This window comes from Heterodontus francisci, chromosome 12 (genome assembly GCF_036365525.1).
Source record: "Heterodontus francisci isolate sHetFra1 chromosome 12, sHetFra1.hap1, whole genome shotgun sequence".
Taxonomy (NCBI): domain Eukaryota; kingdom Metazoa; phylum Chordata; class Chondrichthyes; order Heterodontiformes; family Heterodontidae; genus Heterodontus; species Heterodontus francisci.
Genome location: NC_090382.1, coordinates 23,286,739 through 23,312,020, shown reverse-complemented (window position 1 = coordinate 23,312,020; position 25,282 = coordinate 23,286,739). Strand labels below are relative to the sequence as shown.

The window sequence follows — 25,282 nt, the reverse complement described above, 5'->3', positions numbered from 1 at the left end:
ACTAATGTGATGGAAATCTTGCCTCTCCTCTCTCTTTGCTGACTTTAATGGCCTTAGTTGAAATGAGCTTTAACATTTCTCAACCCAATCCTTTCTCAATGTGGTTCCCACGCCACAACAGTAATTTGACACTAATTGGCCATGTCATCTAAAAAGGGCGTAAGTACAGCTGATATTGGAAATGGAAAAAATTCCACACTAGCACAGGAGAGGTTGGAACGGAGGCACGTTGTTAGGACAGAGTACAGGAGGCTTGATTCTGTGCTTGAAGCTTACTTGGCCTTTACAACTTTGTCAAGGACACTGTTCACTTTCATGAATGCAATAATTCACAAAAAGAAACTTATCATTCGTGTCAAATTAATATAAAAAAGAAAATGTAACTACAGACATAGCACAATTTTTATTACAGGGCAATTAAGAAAATTATTAATAAAAACAAGAAATGCTGGAACCACTCAGCAGGTCTGGCAGCATCTGTGGAAAGAGAAGCAGAGTTAACGTTTCGGGTCAGTGACCCTTCTTCGGTCAGTTCCGAAGAAGGGTCACTGACCCGAAACGTTAACTCTGCTTCTCTTTCCACAGATGCTGCCAGAGCTGCTGAGTGGTTCCAGCATTTCTTGTTTTTATTTCAGATTTCCAGCATCCGCAGTATTTTGCTTTTATTTAAGAAAATTATTAAAGTTTGAGAAGATGGGACTTTAGTTTTGGGGATGGGACTCTTTTGACTCAAAATGCTCAGACAAACTTCCTTTCTCATCAAGCCTGTCCTTGACTGCCTACAAACTGTTGCACCATGAGCTTTCCCAACCTGAAAGTCCCCAGGAAAGGTTCAACATTCTTTCTCCCATCCATAATGTTAATCAAGGAGATGCCAGAATGTTTTCCAAGCCCACAACGTACATTGTTCAACCTTGACTAGTTAACCTCTAAGCTGTGATACTTCCATTGTTGGAGCAGCCTGGAACCTAACATGATCCAGAGAGTATTGGATATCATATCCATAGACACCTTTATAGAATTGACTGACAGTTCAATAAATGCATGTAATACATATTTCGAACTCACCCTGGTGCAAGTGTGTATCTTATATGTCAATGTCAAAAGGACAATAACATTGTTTAAAAACAAGTATTTGGTAATTTTTCAATTCAGAATGGAACATTTGCTGGAAAATGATTAGTTGCTTTGTGGCATTGTCTCAAACCAAAAGGCCTGGAGCTTGACCTACAGACTGTGGGTAATTATTCACTCGGTTCTTGATTCATTAAGAAACCACAAAGCATGGATATCACCAATATCTTCAATAGATTCAACGAAGAAATGCTGTGATCAGAGTCTATAAGTACCATTCCTACTGAATGTAAACACACAAGGGCTGATTTTTCAAAAGGCACTAGTGCTGGGTATCTCAGGTATTGGAAAATCTCATGCACACTGCCCAACTTTACGTATCCGTTAAAATGAATGGACGGAAAAATCCAGCACAGTGGGCTTCTAAATTTCTAATGTGCTCCAATGGAAAGAAGTGCACCTTCATAAAACCAACCGTGCATGCCTGCAGAAATCCTGGGTTTCTTACACGTTGGCTCATCATTTTCACTTTCAGATTCAGTAGAGCAGTGTTCTGTCCCTAGCCTTTTACTGGGACCACAATCTGAAGGAAGGGGCCACTCCCAGAGAAGCTCTAAAATGCGAAATCACGGAGTGACAGGACACAAGTTGGCTGAGCTCCTCATTTTCATACCTGGCGCTTTGGGGAGTTGTCAAGTAAAAAGAAGCCATTTCCCCATAGGAAGTAGAAAAGAATCAGCAGAATCATTAGCTTCATTAAACCACTGGCTCTATAGCTTTTATTCACAGTCTGAATACGGGATGTCTTCCTTTCTTCTACTGCACAGCAAGAAAAGAACTTTCAGACTATTCTGAGAATTTGCACCAGTTGGGCAGACTGTGGATGGAGGCCCATGGCTTTGCTGCGACCCACAGGTGTGCTGGGAAGAGGGCCTGCATAAATGCATCATCAATAAAGAGACTGAGTAAGCATCTTTAAAGCCAGCTTTTATGCTGATTGGAAAACATATTTTTTCTTGTATGTATGGGGGGGCTGTCCTTCAGTCTTTATTTTTAGCATCAAAAACAGTCAGGGGGAAGAGCGGGGAATTAGAGCTTAAAATCTCAGGTAAATTTATGAAAATAAACCACTAAAAATCAGTGTTTATTCCAAGCATCGGCAGATCTCAAGAAAACAAGCAAGAGACTAAAGGCAGTCAAACCACAATTATTTACACGATTCACAGGCACCACTATTAAGTTTCGAGTAATGTACGTTTTCACCAAATCCTGTCAAGCTATTTTAGAAGAAAAGTCTATTTATAGTATTTGTCAACAAACAGCACGTTACAAAATGTTCAATGCTAAAATTAAATCTCAAAGTAGTACAACACGGTAGTGTCATCAGGCACCAATCTTTTTAAAGTCTGTATTATGAGTAATCAATGCTAAAGTTTAATTGTACAGTATGAGTGGTATATTCCTGTTGAATTATCTCTTTCTAAACCAATGCAAACAAAGCTGAAAGGCAGGCATAAAGGTTTGAATGCAAAGCTTTAATGGAGACTTGTTGCTTCAACTTACACGTGCTAACACATTGAGCAAAAGAACCGAATTGTGATATTGCATCACGTCCTGTGATGACATACATATTAGCATAAACATATATTTAAATTATATTTAACATACTAACAAGTATCATAACATTCCCCCTTCCCTTAAATGGCAACTGCAGTATAACATAAATATGTACATAAATAAGCAACCCTTATGACATATAAAAAGTTTGACAACTATAACATTATTTACATATGGCATTCAATTGTAACACGAATATTTGGGACACTCCTCTTCAAGGTGTTGTCTATGTTTGGTTGTCGGCTGACTCAACCAGACCTTGTGACAATGACATGTGGGTGTGTGCTCGAACTGTCCATCCTCTCCTTCTGAAAATTGTGTTTGGGAGAATTGTCCTGAGTTGTCGGTGTCTTGCTTGTTGTCTCTTTGTCTTCACAATGTACACGGGTACGCCTAGGCAATGCTGGTTGGTCTCCTTGTGCATGGCTAGCAGAGAGTTCCCTGTGGTGAGATGGATTCCTTCACAGTATCACACCATTTGTTGTTTTCACCTCATACGAACATGGTTCTTTGTACAACTTGGACACCGCTGCTGGGATCCATGTCTGTTCTTGCGGGTGAATGACCCTCATCTTCTGGCCAAGGTGTAGCAGCAGTAATTTTGTGCCCGCATGCACATCATGTGCATCTTTCATCTTGTCTTGTTTCTGACCTAACCAGTCTGTAATCAAGGACAACTTGGTGAGATGAGAACTTGGTAGTGTGGTTCTCACTAGTCGACCAAACAGAATTTCAGCAGGTGATGGCAATCTGGAGTCTCATGGTGTTGTGCGAAGATGCAATAATGCAACTTGGATATCTTGCCCAGTTTCCGAACACATTTGATCAGTGATTTGACTGTCCTGTTCAGTCATCCCATTCGAACGAGGATATCGGGGTGATAATATGACATGGTTGATGAGCCATTGTTCACACATATCCTGGAAGGTTTTCCAGTGTATTGTGGGCTGTTGTCAAACACCACTTCTACCGGGGCACCAAAAAGACTAAAGATGGCACTAACAGTGTTGGCCACTGCTGTACTTGCGTGTCTTAAAGCTTCTGCACAATGGGAAATTTGGAGTGATAATCAGTCACTAGCAGGTTGTCTTCTCTCCCCACAGAGCACAGATCGATTGTTATCTTGATCCATGGCGCTGATGGTATGCCATGCGGTTGGAGAGGCTCTTTTTGTTAACTAGCTTGGTATTACTGACATGCATCACACGATCTTACCATCTGGTCAATGTCCTTGCTGGTGCCAAGCCAGAATACTGCCTCACAGGTGAGTTGTCTCATTTTTTCTATTCCCATGTGTCCTTGGTGGAGCTGTCTGAGTATGTCAGAGTGAAGTGTCACTGGTATGAGTACATTGGATATACCAATTTTGTCTCTGTGTGGCCATTATGTTCTTAGATCCATCGGGATCTCCTGAATGGTCTTGGACAAACCCCCTACAATGATTTGCCTGAGATCTTGGAGTGTGAGGTCTTGAAAAGTCTCCCTCTGGAGTTCCTCTCTCTTGTGTTGACTGAAGCCCATAAGATCTAAGTTGTAGATATCCTCTAAACTTGCACAGACTTTGTCCACCTGGGAGTCCAATGGCCTTTCTTGTGCCTTCCCAGGGTTGGGAAGTCTACTTAGAGTGTCTGATAGGATCACCTGGATACCAGGTTTGTTTCTGACATCACAGCTGTAGCCCTGAGTCTTGACAAGTAACCTTTGGAGTCACGACAGCACACCCGTGAGTGGTTTTCTCCAGATCATCTCCAGCGTCTTATGATCTGTCTTGACCAGGAACTCTTTTTCCAAATAAGTATGTGTAGAAACCTGGTGATCCCAAAGACAAGAGTGACAGCTTCTCATTCGATATTGGAGTAATTTGCTTGTCCAGGCAACAGACTTTTTGAACTAAATGTGACAGGCTTGCCATCTTGAAGAAGACATGCACCGAGACCTTTCTGTCATAACTCCACTTCTAATGTTGCTGCCTTCTTGCACCTGTATCTTAGTCGATGCCGTCCAGCCTTATTGGGACTGACGATCTGGAGTGTTGCAAAAGCTTCCGTTTTGTTAACGGAATGGACCAGTTCCGCTAAGGTTATCGCGTGAAATAGCTGTTCACCTATAGTGTCTTCACCTCAATTCACCTCGTCCATTTTGGTCAGGCATTCCCCCATTTCGTGGATGGGTCTATACTTTTGGCGATGCATGGAAGTGTCTCACCTCCCTTCGCCTCTGGGAGGCATAGTTCTGCGGCTTGAGCGCTACCCGCTCTGTCTTCTCCCCGCAATTCTTACTGCTGGACCTTCTACAAAGATGGTCACAGTGCCCTCTATGCCCGCATGCCTTGCACGTGTCTGCATATGCCGGGCATCCAAGCGGTTGGTGGGAGAGCCCACAGTTACTGCATACCTTGTTGCGCCTGGTACCTTGGATATTGTACCAACAGACATTTTGGACCCTAAAGCTTGAAAACACTGTCCCCCGCCATAATTACCTCATATCTGCATCCGTCCTATAGCATACTCCCCACACCGTGCCCCCTCAGCTTTTCCAGGATGTCATTCTAGAATGCCTCAAGAGGAGTGGAGGTGATAACCAACTCCATAATTTACTCCAAGAGTTCAGCATCAAAGAAGTCACATTCTTTTGCTTTCTCTCTGGATCGGTTAACAAAGTCGTCCAAGCTCTCACCAGCTCTCTGTCTATACCACATGAGTTCCAAGCGGTGTCCTCTGAAATTGACTTTAATCTTAAACTGTCTTTCTAATGTTGTCCATAGCTTTGATGGATCCTTCTGGTCAGCATCAGAGAAACCAGAGGTATTGATTCTGCACAGACCTTTGTTTCCTATGGTGATCCTAATTTTTATAGACTGCTTCTCTGAATCCATAACCTCATGGTCTAGGAAGCATAGTTTAATCCTCTGCTTAAACAGTTTGAATTCACCGGGACATCAGGTGCTTTCCAGTCCATCTCTGGAAATCTGGCTGTCATTGCCTAAGACTTCAAATCTTTTCTCCCCGAGGAGCAGCAAGCTGTGATATACGCAAAGCTGAGCAGGAGCTACGCCCTGAGCTGCGTTTCTGAAGCACGGGCTTGCAAGCTTGCAGTCGGGAGGGGTTTTGGCGTCAAGAGCCAGCTAATGGTGCGCAGGCGTGGCAACTGCAGAAAGGAATCCGCACCAAAACACGATGCTGCACTGATCTCTGTGGCTGAAACTACCAATAATTTTGTCTTGCTGGCTCAAGGCAAAATCGGGAGTGCTCTCAAATCGCCTTCGATCTCTACTCACACCATTGCTCTGCTGATGTGAGAGCTGTGATCTGGTCACAGCACTTCAGGTAGGGCTTTTGACCATAACTGTCATTTTCAGCTGCTGACTCACTGCCAACAATGCTGTCGACTCACTACCACTGTCACCATAGACTAACACAAACAATGCTGAAGGGTAGCCATAATGGTTTGAACACAATGCTTTAATGGAGACTTATTGTTGCTTCAGCTTACATGTGCTAACAGACTGTGCAAGAGAACTGAACCACGTGATACTTCATCACTTCCTGTGATGACACATATTAGCATAAACATATATTTAAATGATTATATTTAACATACTAACAAATGCACTATAATAACAATTGTGATCACTGTATGCAGTGTATCCAATTCATTAGTCACATTTTAGACATTAACAAGACTCTTCAACATAAATCCAATGTCAGGCATACAATCTTCAGATCTGATCTTTGGTAAGGAAATTTCACAATTGTTGTCTCTATCAAATTCGAGAGGAAATCTGCTTAGAAACATAGAACATAGAAAGATTTACAGCACAGAGGAGGCCATTTGACCCATCATGTTTGTGCCGGCCAAAAAAGAAATATCCAGCCTAATCCCACCTTCCAGCTCTTAGTCCATAGCACTATAGGTTACGACACCTCAAGTGCATATCCAAGTGTGTTTTTTTTTATTGCAGTGGGGGTTTCTGCCTCTACCATCCTTTCAGGCAATGAGTTCCAGACCCCCAGCACACTCTGGATGAAATAAAATCTAATGCCCTTGGTGACTGACCTCTCTGATAAGGGAAATAGGTCCTTCCTATCCACCCCATCTAGACACCACATAATTTTATACACCTCAATTAAATCTCACCTCAGCCAAAGAAAACAACCCCAGCCTATCCAATCTCTCCTTATAGCTAAAATTCTCCATTTCTGGCAACATCCTTGTAAATCTCTTCTGCACCTTCTCTAGTGCAATCATATTCTTTCTGTGATGCAGTGACCAGAACTGAAAGCAGTACTGTAACTGTGGCCTAATTAGTGTTTTAGACAGTTCTAGCATAACATCCCTGCTCTTATATTCTAGGCCTTGGCCATTAAAACGAAGCATCCCTTAAGCCTTCTTGTCCACCTTATCTAACTGTCCTGCTACCTTCAGGGATCTGTAGACTTACACTGCAAGGTTCCTCTGTTTCTCTACACATTTCAGAATCCTACCATTTATTGTATATTCCTTTCCCTTGTTTTTCCTTCTCAAATGCATTATCTCACACTTCTCTGGATTGAATTCCATTTGCCATTTTTCTGCCTATCTGACCAGTCCATTGATATCTTCCTGCAGTCTACAGCTTTCTTCCTTACTATCAACCACACAGCCAATTTTTGTATCACCTGTATACTTTTTAATCATGCCCCCACTTGCATGTCTAAATCATTGATATATACCACAAACAGCAAGGGAGCCCTGCTTGTGTTTATTCATTCACCCCTCCCCCCAAAAGCATCCAAGCATATATCAGTGAAAGTTGGTCAAAAAATGATTTCAAAAGTCTCTAAGAATGGATGAACTGTAAATTCTCAATGGCGGTCTATGGAATTACTCACTTTGGACTTCTCTATCTTGCCTATTTAATGTGGAGAGGGGGTAAGGTGGGTGGGGGTTAGAAACCTGTAGGTAATGCAAGTGATTCGACATGTCAAGCCCTTACCTTGATTGGCAGCCTGCGAGGACTCGGACACATTGACAGCCAGTTGACCACTGAAGGAATTGACTCCCATCATTCCTGCATGAACAGAAGTGTTACTGAGAGCTGGAAGCTGGTTGTGGTTCCGAGGGACACTGTAGAGGGCCTCTGCGATGTCAGCTGCTCGCTTCAGAATAATTTCCTACCAGGCATTTTGGAAAAAAAGCATTTGTTAACTTCAAGCAGAATAGAAACAAGCTGACTGCCAGTAAGAAGAAAAAGTGGTTAAAACAGTTATACAATGATGCGTGAAAGGATTCAATGGTTATATTCCAAATCTCCTAACCCTTTTCTTCCCCTCTCCATGTTTCTTCCCCTCCTCGATGGAATTTGAACCTTCCCAGGCCGTGTGGAAGGGAAGAAAGGATAAAAATTTCAAAATGGGCAGCTTGATCCCAACCTGCCTATTTCCAGAGGCAGGTTACGGGGTGGGCAACCTACCTGCTCTCAGGATGTGGGTAGGTCACTAGAATATTTTAAGAAGGTTGCTTGCCTCCAATTTAACTTAATTTTTAGTTTTAACACCTGCGGGCTAAGTTTCCCAGGCCTCCAGAAATCCGGCAGCTGAAGGGAGACACAAAGGGCCAGATCCATCAGTTAAGCTCCTTTATAACAGCGCTTGTGGGTCCGGGGGAGCAGTAGCGCTTCTGTTGAAAGCTGTTGAAGAAATTTAAGCAGTTCTGCCATTAAATTCAGCAAGATCTGCGGGAAACCCGCACTTCCGGATTCTCAGCTGCAAATCCTCCCTCTGTGCCCTTCCTGCCTCCCAGTTATTATCAGGCGTGGTATTGTCAGCCATGGCTTAATGGTAGAATTCTCACCTGTTAGCCAGAAGGTTATGGGTCACTGCAGGACTTGACACTTGACATAGATTGGCACTTCAGTGCAGAACTGTTGGAGCATGTAGTATCATAGTCCTTGGTGTCCCAGTGCTCGGTCCCCCAGTCTTTGATGTCCCGCCCTCAGTGTCCTGCCCTCAATGTCCTGACCCTCAGCGTCCCACCCTCAGTGTCTTGCCCTCAATGGCCTGACCCTCAATGTCTGAGCCCTTGGTCCCCCAGATGTCCAGTCTGTTGATCCCCCTCCCTCAGTTCCCCAGCCTTTGCTGTCTTTCGGTGTGCCAGCCCTCAGTGTCCTGCCCTTCAGTGCCCCACTTAATAAAGTGTTATCTTTATAAAAGCATACAGAGAACTAGCCATTACCTGGTTATTATGTGGCATGCCATAAAGAGCCTCCACCAAGTCAGCTGCCCTCTTCAGTATAACTTCCTATGGAAGAAAAGCACAAAGATTTCATTCTTAATTCTCCAAAAGGTTGTTTTAATTCACTGGTATTCAGATACACTGAACTTGATTATAACCTAACTCTCACAGTGCCCATTTTACACCCCTCCTGACTTTATTGACTTCAATGGGCAGCCCACCCAAACCCACCGCCTTATTGCCTGTCAGTTTAGCTTAGAATCATAGCACAGCTCAATCCTGTCCTCACCTCACAATCAGAACCACATTCTGACATGAGCCATGGGGGATACCGAGCAGGATCTGGAATCCTGGGTAATTTTTCCCTTATCTAGCCCAGGATGCCAAAACCAGTTATAGCGCTGTTCTAATTGCCAGCTCAGATGAGATTAGGTAACTCAGTGCAGGGCTGAACCTGGGAACAGCCTGGTCTGTTTGGCTCAGATTACACCCTGCCTTTACAGACTGAGAAATCATGGTGCTAAAAACAAAGCTACCCTCTTAGTCTGTGTGGGTGTATGTGTGCTGCGAATAAAGCAATCAAACCTTATTATCGCAAAGTCGTGGCAATTGGCTGACGGCTCCTTTTTATCAATGGAACAACTTACTGAGGTTTGAATTACTATGCTGCTTGGAATTATATGGCCAGAAGTGACAGAATTAGTTATATAAGAGATTATTAATAATTGTACCTATACATTGGTATATATCACAGAATCACAGAATTGTTACAGCTAGAAGGAGGCCATTTGGTCCATCATATCTGCACAGGCTCTCTGAATGAAAAATTCACCTAGTGCCACTCCCCCGCATTCTCCCTGTAACCCTGCACATTCTTTTATTACACCAATGTGTTGTGTTGAATGATAATTTTCTCTGATCCACTGGCTGGCGATCTGAATTTGTATTTTTTTTAAAGACATTTTAAAAAGACAAGCTGCCAGCAAAGTCATCCTTTCAGCTTAAGATGATCACCTAGTTTGCAACACTGTGTCCTACATTTCAAAGGACTGTGAGGAGAGAGACGAAATGTCTGCTAATTTCCCAGCAAGAGCCAAGACCCAGGAAGTTTAAAGGAACTACCCGTTCTCTCAGCAAGCGGAGAAATACTGCTCACTGATATGTTTGAATGACAGTCACTCAGTCATGTGACAAGCCCCTCCCCATCTTAGTTTTAAGTTGGTGTTTTCGCTGCAGCCGGGAAGAAGCAACTGGACTCTGACATGAGTAGACCCTAAGCTTTCAAATCCTGTTTGTTAACTGACCACCTTTGCATACCCCAGCTACAATCAGAAACCCTGTTGAAGAAAATCATCCACCTCGCTATTTCCACAAGACTCACCGAACCAGTCATTTACCTCTTCAAACTAAAAGCCTCAAACCACCAAATTCAGCTATAAGCTAGTTGAATCACCAAACTTCACAGACTGTATACCTTTTTATATACTCTAACTTAATCAATCTACCTTTCCCCACTCTGTAACCTATTTGTGTGCGCGTGGGAATGAAAGTTGCCGCGTTGTTTATTATTTATTAGTTCGGTTTAGGTATAATAAAGATAACCACGTTCTTTGTTAACTCCAGAAAACCTGTCCAATTAGTTTCTGTTATGATCATAGCAAGTAAGAAATAAACCACCTACTGAATCCACTTTAAGAAAGAATTAAACCTGTTGTGTTCAAACAAGGAGAGGGAAAAGAGGGAAGCCCTTCAACCCCTCCTCACTTGACCGTAATACTTTCTTTTCAGATAATGGTGGGCCGAAGGGCCTGTTTCAGTGCTGTATCTTTCTATGACTCTATGACTCTATAACAGTCTAATTCCCTTTTGAATGTCTCAATTGAACCTGCCTCCACCACACTCTCAGGCAGTGTATTCCAGATCCTAACTACTCGCTGCATGAAGAACTTTTATTCATGTCGCTTTTGCTTCTTTTGCCAATCACTTCAAATCTGTGCTCTCTCGTTCTCGATCCTTTCATATTCACACACATACAGGTACACATAAACATATATATATCATAATGTTTCTATTTAATATGGAATATATTTTGTATCATTATAATTACATTTCTTGCAATTTTTGTGACCACTTTCAGTCAATTTTCTTGCCCCTTCATTGGTTAAGTGTTTTTTCATCTTCCTCTTCATTAAAAGAACTTGCATTTATATATATAAAACACCTTATCACCTTAAAACACTTTTGAAATACAGCCAAATGTTGTTGTGTAGTCAGACACAGCAAGTGCACACAATAAGATCCCACTAAGAGCAAATGAGATGAATGACCATTTGCGGTGCTCTGGGAGGAATAATGATCACTGACACCAAAAGAACTCCCTGCTCTTCAAGTGGTGGCATGGATCCTTTAAGTGCAGCTGACAGACAAACAGAGTCACAGTTTTACATCTCATCCAAAATTCAATACCTCCGGCAATGCAGCACCCCGACAGTACTGCATTGAAAGGTCAGCCTAGATCGTGTGCTCAAGTGCCAGAGTGGAGCTTGAAAGCATGGCCTTTGAAGAAGAGAGAGTGGCACAAACTGAGCCAAGCTAGCACATTTGTTAAGATTCTTGTATTTCCCCTTTTGAATCAATTCATTTCCTCTTCCATTATTCAGCAAGACTATTGTTCAAAGCCTTTCTCCCCAATTTCAATTTTATCCATTCGCAATCCATAAACAAATTCTGCATTATTACAAAAGAAAACTCTTTAGTTGTGCATGTTGAGGTAGATGGAGGACTTTGTTCTCCCTTCCTGGTCTCTCTGCATCATCATGTGTCAAATGGATGGATAACAGAACTGCTCTCTGCTTTTGCCAGTGCTGTTAATTAGCCACATTGAGAACCCTGAGGGTCACTCTCCCTCCCTTCCTTACAGGGATTGACGCACTGAGCCCTCCCAATGGCACGGCTACAGTCAACAGCTCAGTGTTAAGATAACACCAAAGAAAAGCTCAGCAATTAGAACAGATTTTTGAAATAAGACAAACTCCTGAAAACTTGCACAGTGAACAGTACCGTGTTCTTCTTCCCCTTGATGACATTTGACAGTGCCAAGGAGAAAGAGCAGAGGGGTGGAATTAATTGGATCACACTTTCAAAGAGCTGGCACAGGCATGATGGGCCGAATTACCTCCTGCTGTGTTGTAAGATAACAGGAGTTTCACTGAAATACACGAGCCACATGCTCACTGAACCCCTTTATCGGAACATCCCTCAGAATCCAGCAAGAACTGAACAGTCTGTAGGTAGGTACTGCTTTTAACCGATTAATTATGAAGCCAATGAATTTTAAAAGCACAATCAAACAAAAATACAATGGAATAGCCTCTCCCACATTCAAACAAACCAGTTTTTGAGTTTTAACATAAAATTGCATTTAAGTGTCATGACTGACTGATGAAATTCATGTAAATAATTCCTGATATTGAATTGAATATCCGAGCTGAATTCACAGAGTCCCTGAGTTTAACATTTACAAAACACAGGCCCTCATACTTACACTGATCACCTTAACTTTAGCGGGGTCATTTGAGAGCTCAGGGGGTGGTTGTCTCTGCCCTTTTGCGAGGTGCCCCAGGGTCAGGTAAGCATCCCATTGCTCAGGGTTACAAGCCATGGCCAATGGCTGAACCAGTGAATTTTCGGTGGTGATGGCAGAAGAGCTGGAACCTCAAGGGACAACGGCTGCTTACAGGTGGAGGATCCTTCAGGAAGCGGACTTGCTTTCCTTTAAAACACACATGAGGAAGGCAATGGGAAACCACCTCATGCACTTTTTTCCTAGTCATATTGCTCATTTGTCATGCAAGTTAAAAAATGGGAGGCTCTTACGAGCAAGTAAAGAGGAAAGTGCAGGACCATGAGGCGTGGAGAATGAGCAGAGGACCTGCCCTTGGGCAGATCACCACTACTTCTATAACTTTAATAAATTTATTTGCATGGAAAAAATCAACTAAACCCCTTTCAAAATAATAGATCCAAGTTATCATTTTAACCCTTGCATAACCACATAAAACAACTCCTTTTTGTATGACGGGTTGGAAGGAACATCAGGGACAATTCCTCTTGCCCTTGCCCAGCCAAGTTCTTCCAGTCAGTTCATTCTAATGGTCTGCAGAAGTCTTGAAGAACAGGAGCCATTGATAGTTACCATTGTTATTTTAGGTAGGTGAGTGTTACGTTGGCCTACAACCAAGGAAATAATTAGCAGCAACGCCTCCCTCGACCCCTATGAATGAGGCTTCTGACAATCCACTATTGCCTTTTAGGGTCACCACAGCATGGTGTCACAGGAAGACCGTATCACACAAATTGGCTATTCCTAAATTTCACACTAAATTTGTGCAACAAAGTATGGCTGAGAGACACCAGTAATTGCACATATATCACCCCTTTATAATGTTCAGGATAATGGAAGAATTCAGAATCTACATTCCCTTTAAGCACCAGCACATCCTATCTCTTCTTTAAGACTCAGCAAGATTTTCCAATCCAAAAAAATAAAGTCTTATCCGAAATGGCTCAAATTATGATGTCTACTTCCTGCAGCAAATTGCTACGTGCTACATTGTTAAATTGTTTTTAGCGATTTAAAGGGACATCATTCCCCACTAAGCAGCTTTTGGACAACCTCAGTCCCAAGAGCACTTTGAAAACTGTACTACAGCTCCACCATATTGGATGCTGATGCAAGGCTGTGGTAGCTCTCCTTATATGGCCTTCTGTCCACTGGGCCACTGCAATAACCATTGCACATAAAATATCTTAAAGCATCTTGCAAAACATTCTGTTGTGATGGCACTGTCTCAGTAAATAGAGCTGGAGATGTTTAGATATGGATTGTGCCACTAGTTCAACCTTTACATCTTTCAGGTCCAAAAATGATACAGTTCTTTAATTATACTGGGGAGAGCAGGGCCCAATTCAACAGCATTAAGAGAGAGAGCTGCGACAGGTTAAAGACAGAGAAACAATTTCCTCTGGTGGGGGAATCCAGGACATACTCTGAAATTAGATCCAGGCCATTTAGCAGTGAAACCAAGGAACATACTTTTACACAAAGTGTATTAGAAATCTGGAACTCTCTTATCTAAAAGGCTTTGGAACACTGAGGACCAATCACAATTTTGCAAGACTGAGACTGATAGATTTTTATTTGGTAAGGGTACCAAAGAATATAGAGAAAAGGTAGGTAGATGGAGTTAAGATGCAGACCAGTTCATTGGAACAGGCTTGAGGGGCTGAATGGTCTACTCCACTGGCCCTATGAGTGAATAAGACAGATCGGGGAAGAGGATCAAATCACATGGTGAGGATGGGGGGGCATGAGAGCAGAGACAAACAGACACATAGGAGAGACATGGGATGAAGGAAGTGGGAAGGACAACAAAGGGGTGAAAGACAGGGGAGAAAGATTTTTAAAAAAGACAGTCAGGGAGAGAAAGATAGACAGAGAACGAAAATTTGAATGAGGGAGATGTGCATAACATGAGAGAATGTAATATGCACAAGAGAGAGGGAGAGAGACAATTAATAAAAGACATATACACAAATATGGAAGGGGAGATGAAAGAAAGAGAAGTTTTTTTGTCTGTAATCTATAGGAAGTTCCAGAAATCACACAATGTGTAAAACACTGAAGAGTAGGTGCTTGTTATTTTTGCAGAGTCCCTGACTGACTGCTGTAGGTACAGGGAGCTGAGCTGCAAGGTTTCTCCAGCACTGATTTTAGAATTTACATGTTGAGAAGTTAACACCAAAGGAAGGTGGCAGCTAACAGTTTAGGCAGGTTGGTGGGCAAAATGCTGGGAAACGAGTGAAAGGGTGAGGTGCAGCAAGTTTGTCGGGACTTTTGGAAGCTGTTTGTTCTGTTGCTGTGGTTATTTAATGGGAACGTAATCAAACTACTGTGCAGGAAGACAAGGAATAGGATCATCTCATAACACCAGGCTCTAGTAGAATTGAAAACAAATAATTGTTTATAAACGAAATTGCTTACATTGAAAGCTATTGTTAAAGGAAACAGCGGGAGAAGAGCCCAGATTAGGAGTAACTTTCAGTTGGAAATTCTCCTCAGCAAGCTATGCCTCTTTGGAAAACTAAGATGTTTAAGCTTAAAGCTGATTATTACTGTCTGTCTTGGCACAATTCATAATTCCTCCAATTCCTTGCCAAAAGGTGCTGTCACTTGTTGGGTTATGGTTGTGGAGACAGTCTGGCCTCATCTAAGTGACCCTTCATTACTAGCGAACTTGGATTGTGTGTATTGGCAGAATATTGAAGCTTGAAGAATAAAACAGTCCAGCTTGATCCTCGCAGACACACACACCACACACACATGCAGACACTAATGCAGGCAAACACATACAGACACATACTTGCACATACACAGGCAGACACACACAGGCACATGCACGCACGGACACATGTGGACACACACGTCAGAGGCACGCACGCAGGCATATACACATGCACCAGATGTACACATGCAAATGCAGACACATTTGCACATACATACACAAACACACCCATACAGAACATACACACATAAACTCACAGAAATCATTGGGGATGAGGGGGAGGTGCCACAGCTATCAAGGACCCTGCCCTGTAATTAATTTCAACAATTCCTTTCTCATTCCATTAATCATGATTTTTTCTTCTCTCATATTCTGCAGACTCTGCCCCCAAAACAGAAAAATCCAAAGGAACCAAGTCCCTACACCTTTAAGAGAGGCAGTGCATGTGAGAACTGTGTTTGAATCTGAGTAAGTCTGGGCCCCCAAGCACTGGGAATGTTACAAATAACATTTTTCAAAGCCTGTGTGTAAGCAATGGATCAAAGCATGAAGATAGCAGTAAAAGACTTATAGGATTTACTCTATATTCTAACAACAAGAACATTAATTATAGTTAAAATTCACCTCATATAAAATAATGTAGTCACTATAGGCAACTTAGTAGTTATGGCCAATTTCCAGGCACTATTTAAGTGTTTGTATATATAAAGGCCCCTAGAAAGAAGGTAAAACACTTTAGTAACATAATTACATTCATTTAGCTGTCAACGTCAACATTTTCAAAAATCTTTCAGTCTATTTTCTGATGACAAGCTACTGGATTTTTAAATCCTCCACAGTACACAGTAAAATTGTTTGCATTTTTACTAACAGCCATTTACAATTCAAAGAGTTCTTTATGCATCTAGAATGGCTCCTGCTTTAGGCCTCTCTTTTTTTCTATTTGGAGACATTTCTCTGTGACTGGAGGTCTCACTCCCAGCAACCCTCACCATCCCTATCTTCCAAATATCCCCACTCCTCTCCTCATGCCAGTGACCTGTCCCAGGGTAGGGTCAATGAAGCACGAGCTGCCCTTGGTTCCTCGTCCAAGTGCCCACACTTCATGTATGACCGCAGGTAATGAGTGCCAGTAGGCTTTGCAACCATGGTGAGCATAAGCACGGGATCGATCGTATCTATGTCTAACTTCCACACACACAGATGCATTCCAATGGGGGTGAGGAAGACAGCGGATAGTCATCAAAATCAAGAAGCGTGATTTGCTACCCAACCACAGCGCACTACCAGCTGCCCAACCACAGGACACCACCTCCTGCCCAACCGAGACACCACCTACTGCCCAATCGAGACACACTACCTGCTGCCCAATCGAGACACACTACCTGCTGCCCAATCGAGACACCACCTGCTGCCCAATCGAGACACACTACCTGCTGCCCAACCACAGGACACCACCTCCTGCCCAACCGAGACACCACCTGCTGCCCAATCGAGACACACTACCTGCTGCCCAACCAAGACACCACCTCCTGCCCAACCGAGACACCACCTACTGCCCAATCGAGACACACTACCTGCTGCCCAATCGAGACACACTACCTGCTGCCCAACCGAGACACCACCTGCTGCCCAACCAATACACCACCTGCTGCCCAACTGAGACACTACCCGCTGCCCAATCGAGACACTACCTGCTGCCCAACCAAGACACACTACCTCCTGCCCAACCGAGACATGCTACCAGTTGTCCTCGATAAGACCAGTGCTTTCTGCAACCATGCAGTTAAGCAGCACATATTTGCCGAAACTTTGTCCACTCTACCGCCATAGCTTTGGTGGAAGACAGGCAGAAATTCCCAGTCATTAGCTTTTGAGCCATCGAGAAAACTATTTTGGATCTTTTCAAATACAAGTACTGCAGTGCAGTGGCCAGAAAGTTGCTCTTCCAATGTCTTCTGACAAATGTATGGGGATCTGGGGAACATTTATCTGCACAATAGCCAACGTACTGTTCCACAGTCACTGCAGAGGCCAGGCAAGCAGATAGGCCAGAGTGTGTTGGGTAACCCGAGGCAGCAATAATGAGCTGCAGTGAGGTCTCCAAAGTGCTGAATCTGCTCATTTATCCATCCAATGTTCTGTGCTCATCTCCAAAACACTAACAGATGCTGACTGACTTACTGTGTCTTTGCAGCATTTTTCTATCCCCTACTATTATATGTGCAAAAATCAGAATTTGCAGGTGGGGTTCTTTACCTCAGACTCAGCAGAGTGTGGAAACAGGAAGGAGGAATGGAAATTTACTCGAAATAACTGAAAAAGACAGCAAATGTTGAAGAAAGAGGCTGGCAGCCCACTGTAAACTGATTCAAGTGGCCATACATTCTGTGTTTGTCAGACAGGGAGCATTGGAGGAGTACATGAGCATAGGGTGGGAGCTCCAGAGTCATATTCTCATCTGGTACCTTCTCGCGTCCTATGGATAATGACTAAGAGGTGTAGCTCTGGATTATTCTTTTCCCCTTCCTACTCCAAGGGTACCAAGGGTGATTAGAGCATCCCCCTATCCACAGTAGCCATTTCCACAAGGTGTCAGAAGCCCGTTGGTGCTCTTCAAGTAAGTGGCTTTCACGTCCGTTTCAAACATGGTGATTTCCATTAACTGGACAAATGTGCGAATGCCCCTACATGACTCAATCAGAGTAATCCCACCCTATTACATCTCATTTCAACATTAAAATATGACTGGCTGCTGTACTGAGATTCCAGGGTATGCATTCTTACTCAGCTCTGAGCTAATAGTGAGCATTAGCAGGAGGTTCAACTGTGGAGAGCAACACAGACATGCCAATCCTCTGATAACTATTGCTAGTAGCCGGGATTTGGTGTGGCCCCTAGGCAGGATCACAGGTCGGGAGGGCATGGAGTATCCCGACAGGGGGGCAAAGGGCCTGTCGCCAAGCAATCTTCCCGGGGGTCTGAAAGGCTGACGAGGGCCTTCCCACCCAGAGGCCAATTGAGGCCCCTACTTGACCTATTAATGAACAATTAAGGGCCTCTTCCTGATGCTGCTGGGATCTTAACAGTGAGGGGGGGGGGGGGGGGGAAGGGGCCACTGCCACGCAGAGAGGATGCCTTGTAAAATGAGGCACTGTCACTCCGGACTTGGGGTGGTGGGGATCCCTCCTCTGTGGGTAATATGTGGCCCACGGAGGACTCCCGCCAGGAACTAGTTTACCCCCAGAAACCCCCCCTCCCCTGGACTGCACAACCACACCCCCCAACGTCCCTCACCAATCAGAGGGTGGCAGGATACCCGTCTTTAAAGGGACAGCGATCCTGTCTGCTGAAACTTTGATTTAAAAAGACCGGGGGATCGCTCCAAGGGGGGGCACAAAAAGATCGAGATAGGTTTTCCCCCGCGTTTTCAGCCTGGCGCCAGGAGGGGAAGGATCCAGTCATCGTGGTCCATGTAGGTACCAATGACATAGGTTCTGCTTAGTCAGTATGAGGAGCTAGACACCAAATTAAGAAGCAGAACCTCAAAGGTAATAATCTCTGGATTATTACCTGAGCCAAGTGCAAATTGGAGTAGGGCAAATAAGATTAGAGAAATGACTGCATGGCTCAAAGACTGGTGTGGTAGAAGTAGGTTCCGGTTCATGGGGCACTGGCACCAGTACTGGGGAAAGCGGGGGCTGCACCTTTGGGACGGTCTACACCTGAACCGTGCTGGGACAAGTGTTCTAGCGAGCCACGAAACTAGGGAAGTAGAGAGGGTTTTAAACTAAATAGTGGGGGCAAGGGATCAAATTTGGGAAGATGTGATAAATCAAAGAGTAGAGACAAGGCAACAGCGAAAGATATTAATATGGGAAAAGATAAACAGAACATGACAGGAAGGCTCAGTGAGTACAAATTTAAGAGAAAAATCAGCAGACAAGGCTAGAGGTTGCAAAAATAATAAAAGGACAAAACTAAAGGCTCTGTATCTGAATGCATGTAGCATGCGAAACAAAACAGATGAACTGAAAGCACAAATAGAAATAAATAAGTACAATCTGATAGCCATTACAGAGACATGGCTGCAGGATGACATAGATTGGGACCTGAATATTGAAGGGTACATGGCATTTAGGAAGGACAGGAAGCTAGGAGAAGGTGGCGGGGTGGCTCTGTTAATTAATGATACCATGAGCACAATAGAGAGGGATGACCTAAATCCAGGAAACTAGGACATAGAAGCAGTTTGGGTCGTGATGAGAAATGATAAAGGCAAGAAGTCACTTGTGGGAGTGGTGTACAGACCCCTAAAATTAACCACATGGTAGGATGGAGTATAAAAGGAAGAAATAATGAGAGCTTGTCAGAAACATATGGCGATAATCATGGGGGCTTTTAATCTATATATAGACTGGAAAAATCTGATGGGCAAAGATAGCCTGGATGAAGAATTCATAGAATGTTTTTGGGATAGTTTCTTAGAACAGCACGTTCTGGAGCCAACAAGAGAGCAGGCTATATTAGACCTGGTATTGTGCAACGAGACAGGATTAATTCATGACCTCATAGTGAAGGCGCCCCCTAGGCAGCAGTGATCATAATATGATTGAATTTTGCATTCCGTTTGAGGGAGAGAAGAGTGGGTCCAAGACTAGTATTTTTAACTTAAATAAGGGCAATAATGAGGGCATGAAAGCAGAGCTAGCAAAAGTGAACTGGCAAAGTAAGTTAAGGGATAGGTCAATAGAGATGCAGTGGCAGACATTTAAGGGGATTTTTCAGAATACACAGAATAGATACATACCAACGAGAAAGAAAAATTCCAAAGGGAGGACCCATCATCTGTGGTTTACTAAAAAATGTTAAAGGTAGTATTAAACTTAAAGAAAAAGCATATAATTGTACAAAGATGGGTGATAGGTCAGAAGATTGGGCAGAATATAAAAAGCAGCAAAGAATGACTAAAAAGATTAATAAGAAGGGAAAAATTAGAGTAGGAAAGAAAGCCAGCTAGAAATATAAAAATAGATAGTAAGAGTTTCTAAAAATATTTTAAAAAGAAAAAGAGTTAACAGAATGAGCGCTGGTCCTATAGAAAGTGAGTCAGGGGAATTAATAAGGGAAAATAAGGAGATGGCAGATGAATTGAACAGGTATTTTGCATCGATCTTCACCATAGAGGATACAAGTAACATCCCAGAAATAGCTGTAAATCAGGAAATGGAAGGGAGGGAAGAACTCAAGAAAATTACAATCACCAGGGAAGTAGTACTGAGCAAATCGTTGGAGTTGTGGGTTGACAAGTCCCCGGATCCTGATGGACTTCATCCTAGGGTTTTAAAAGAAGTGGCTTGTGAGATAGTTGATGCATTGGTTTTAATTTTCCAAACTTCCTTAAATTCGAGGAAGGTTCCATTAGATTGGAAAATAGCCAATGTAACTCCTTTATTCAAAGGGAGGGAGACAGAAAGCAGGAAACTACAGGCCAGTTAGCTTAACATTTGTCATAGGGAAAATGTTAGAAACAATTATTAAAGATGTTATAGCAGGGCACTTTGAAAAATTCAAGGTAATCAGGCAGAGTCAACATGTTTTGTGAAAGGGAAATTATGTTTAACCAATTTATTGGAGTTCTATGAAGAAGTAACATCTGCTGTGGATAAAGGGGAACTGGTGGATGTACTGTACTTAGATTTCCAGAAGGCATTTGATAAGGTGCCACGTCAAAGATTATTGTGGAAAATAAAAGCTCATGGGGTAGGGGGCAATATATTGGCATTCATAGAAGATTGGCTAGCTAACAGGAAACAGAGAGTAGGCATAAATGGGTCATTTTCTGGTTAGTAAGTTGTAACAAGTGGTATGCCGTAGGGATCAGTGCTGGGGCCTCAACTTTTTACAATGTATATAAATGACTTAGATGAAGGGACCGAGGCTATGGTTGCTAAATTTGCTGATGACACAAAGCTAGGTAGGAAAGTAAATTGTGACGAGGGCATAAGGAGACTCCAAAGAAATATAGATAGGTTAAGGGAGTGGGCTACGATCTGGCAAATAAAGTATAATGTGAGAAAATGTGAAATTGTCCATTTTGGCAGGAAGAATAAAAAAGAAGCATATTATCTAAATGGTGAAAGATCACAGAGCTCTGAGATGCAGAGGGATCTGGGTGTCCTAGTGCATGAATTGCAAAAGGTTAGGATGCACGTACAGCAAGTGATTAGGAAAGCTAATAGAATGTTATTGTTTATTGCAAGGGGAATTAAATACAAAGTAGGGATGTTATATTTCAGTTATACAGGGTATTGGTGAGACCACATCTGGAGTCTGTGTGCAGTAGTAGTCTCCTTATTTAAGGAAGGATATAAATTCATTGGAAGCAGTTCAGAGAAGGTTTGCTAAACTAATACCTGGAATGAACGATTTATCTTATGAGGAAAGGTTGGACAGGCTCGGCTTGTATCTGCTGGAGTTTAGATGAGTAAGAGGTGATTTGATTGAAATATATAAGATTCTGAGGGGTCTTCACAGGGTGGATGTGGAAAGGATGTTTCCTCTTGGGAGAAACTAGAACTAGGGATCACTATTTAAAAATAAGGGGTTGCCCATTTAAGACAGTGAAGAGGAGAAGTTTTTTTTCTCCCAGAGGGTCACGAGTCTTTGGAACATTCTTCCTCAAAAGGCGGTGGAAGCAGAGTCTTTGAATATTTTTAAGGCAGAGGTAGATAGATTCTTGATAAGCAATGGGGTGGAAGGTTATGGGTATAGGCGGGAATGTGGAGTTGAGGTTACAATCAGATCAGCCAAGATCTTGTTGAATTGCGGAGCAGGCTCAAGGGGCCGAGTGGCCTACTCCTGCTCCTAATTCATATTCTCATATGTTGGTAATTTATCTTATTGTTGTTTTGGAACTGTGCTATTTGCAGATCAGCTGCTGTATTGAGCTGTCCTGAGAAGATGAGAGGCACTATATAAATGCTAAGTCTTTTATTCAATAGTCTATTGTTAAATTTTCCTTTAATTGGGTGAAAATACTCATGCTTGTATCTTCACAGCACTCATTATAATATTAAAGCTGATTGGCTGAAGTGCATCATGAGTCTATTTATCATTTCTTAATCATGTGGTATCAAACATAATACAAGCACAACTGTCAGGCACTTGGAAGGGCAGTCATATTAAGTTATAAAGAAGTTTTTGGCCAATAAGTTGTATGGAAATATCAAATATGAAATATAAAAATGTTTAAAGTTGTATTGTCTTTGTGAACACCTTATTGAGAGCTCATGAGCTGTTTGTAAAATCTGAGTATCGTGACTCACACTGTGAACGTATTTGAACCTCGAAAAATGTCATGATACTGCGAAAATACCTTCACGTCACTTCCAGGTAATTGTCACAAGAATTCCAAAAATATACTGTTCAACTCTTGCAGAGCTGAATGGTTTAAATCTGCCTGACAAATTACCAACACTGTCCCTTTAAACCGTGGCTAAATGACAATAAATGTGCAGGTCTCATCTCGGTAAAGTTAGATGAGGTCGACCAACCATTTGTGTCCTTCAGTTGTCTTGCTGAACCTCAATTTGACACGTCAATGCACATATTAAGCAAAAACTGTCTCGGTGGCAACTTTAAATTGTCAGTAAGGGAATGAGGAGAGAGGTTACAAGAAATTTCTTTCCACAGAGAATTGTTAAAGCATGAAATTCTTTGCCGCAGGGGGCGGTTGAGGCTGAGACCATTGCATTTTTTAAGGAAAGAGTAAATAAAGATTTGAAGCAAGAGAAGGTACTGAGCTATGAGGAAATGGCGGGGCAGAGAGTTTCATTTTTGATTACTCTAGCAAAAGCCAGCACAGACATGATGGGACGAATGGTCTCCATCCATGCACTATTGATGGTTCTATACTTCTATCAAGGCCCATTGCCTTATCCATAGGACTAATTAACACTAACTGACTAATTATAGTTGGTAACAGAATTTGGAGCGAAGCGCAGTTTTCAAAGGGTTCGTTTTTTCCTTTCTGCAAAGTTACACATCAGCAGCATGGGCTTATTTTCCAAAATGCTCTAAAATAAATCTCATTTAAGCTGATAAGCTTGAATGTTGCACGAATAGACTTCCTGTGTGAGCACCTCAAATTGTTCCCAATACTGTCACCACCAGCGATAAAGCTGGCTTTGCCTTTGATGCAGTTTGTGGCTTTGAGGCTTGTGTCAAGGTTTTGGCCTAATCCAGGCTGAAACTGCCACACAGTACTATGGGAGTGTTGCATTGCCACTCTCCACTTCTGGTGGTTCAAGTGAGCATTAAAGATCCTATGACACTAATGGAAGAACAGCAGGGAATTCTAGTGTCTTGACCAAGTTTCCTTATGTCAATTTCAACTCATTGCTCTTTATTGGGAAGTTTCTGGCGCAGAAAAGCTGCTACCAACATTAGAGAATGGTCACTGGATTCAAAAGTGATTCACAGTGCGATATACTTTGAGATATTATTCAGATGAAGCATATAAATGCAAGCATTGCTCTGAATGTAACCATCAGTACGTCACCTGAATGTTACACAGCTCCCTCCAGGCATGACCCAAGATTGGAAGGACAGAATCCAGAACTGTACTGCTGAGTCTTTGTCGCAGTTCACGCAGGCTGACTGTGAGAAGTTCACCTTTTCTGAAATTCTACTGACAATACTGCTTATTGTGCAGCACCTAGGCCCATTATGCAGAAGAGTAAATAAAACTGCAAGAAGGGACTGCAGTGCAAGAGAGCTGTTTCTATTATGCATTGTGTTGCGAACACAAGACCTGGGCCTCCTTATAGCCATAATATTATGTGACACAGAATAGCAGAGACAGGTTTCAGCCAGTGGAACTGGCAGAGAAATTGGGAAAAAAAAATTTCATGTAACAGCTATTTGGGTGACATCACTGGGTCAATGGCAAACACAATTACAGCTGGGCACTGTGCACTTAATTTGGGTCAGAGAAATTTATCATCTATTTTAAATATGGATTTCAGATAATCACAGCACTTAAGCCAAAAGAATATTCTGTGCATTATTTATTACCGAATTTTAAACTAGAGCTGAAAGGGTAATTTTCCATAAATTTATAACACCGGTTGACATTTAAATACGTTTTCATAACTTTTCAAATGTATTTTAAAGACCAGTTATATTTAGATGACAGGGTAATACAGGGACAGATGATAGTGCTTTATTGCTTGACTTTAATGAGCATGTGAAGCCTGTCACTGTCCTTGGCAATGCAGCCCTTACATAGTAAAGTTAGCATGTTAAATTCCAGCCATATTCTGTCCAATACAGGATTCATATTAGCAATAATTCAAGAGTGAGACGCTATAGTTCAAGTAGGCAAAGTGTAAAAATTTTTCCTAGCTCTCCCACCACGCCACATTTTCTCCTCTTCTCTCCTGCTGATACGTTATTATACTGGGGGTACATTTCCATAGGCATGAGAAGCAACCCTGTGTCTCACTTAAGTAGTCATTCTCTATGTGTGAGCCAAGACAGCTACTTTTAGCATATTATTTGGACAGCATTACAGTTGAGCCAGATTTTCTGCTCACTCAACCCAATGTCCACACACGCACACACATGCACACACACAAACAGTTTTAGTTCCAATAGCCAATGATTAGATCTGCTATCTTATTCTGGGAAGTGGTTCTTTAATATTTTGGTCCTAGTGAGGTAATTTTCCTCTTGGGTGATCTGCACATCGATAATAGCACACGGGCTATCAAAAAAACCTTCAAGAAGCAAAAAATAAAAACGTTTTATAATTGGGTAGTTAAACCCATTGTGAAAAAAACAATTGCAAAGTAACTACAAACCTTTTAGCGAACATTTCGACTAAGCTTTCTTCAAACTCTTAGCTTCTGGTTAATACCTGATTATTTGACTACATCATTCCACATAGCTCTTGTTAAGTGAATAAAATACTTTGTCTGTTTTATTACCGTCTATAAGATGGGATATTACAATTATCAGCAATCATTCTC

General features: G+C 42.4%; 1 protein-coding gene across 5 annotated transcripts in view; it reads right to left on the bottom strand.

Moving 5' to 3' along the window:
* The window catches only part of ebf1a (EBF transcription factor 1a), a 523,139-nt gene that overhangs the window by 21,656 nt on the left and 476,201 nt on the right, over positions 1 to 25,282 (bottom strand). For all 5 annotated transcript variants that reach the window (XM_068043198.1, XM_068043197.1, XM_068043199.1 and 2 more), the window contains exons 12-13: positions 8,905 to 8,970; positions 7,667 to 7,844 (exon numbers count right to left, since the gene is read on the bottom strand). In XM_068043198.1, the coding sequence (XP_067899299.1) occupies positions 7,667 to 7,844; positions 8,905 to 8,970 (244 nt within the window). The remainder of the gene's footprint in view (positions 1 to 7,666; positions 7,845 to 8,904; positions 8,971 to 25,282) is intronic.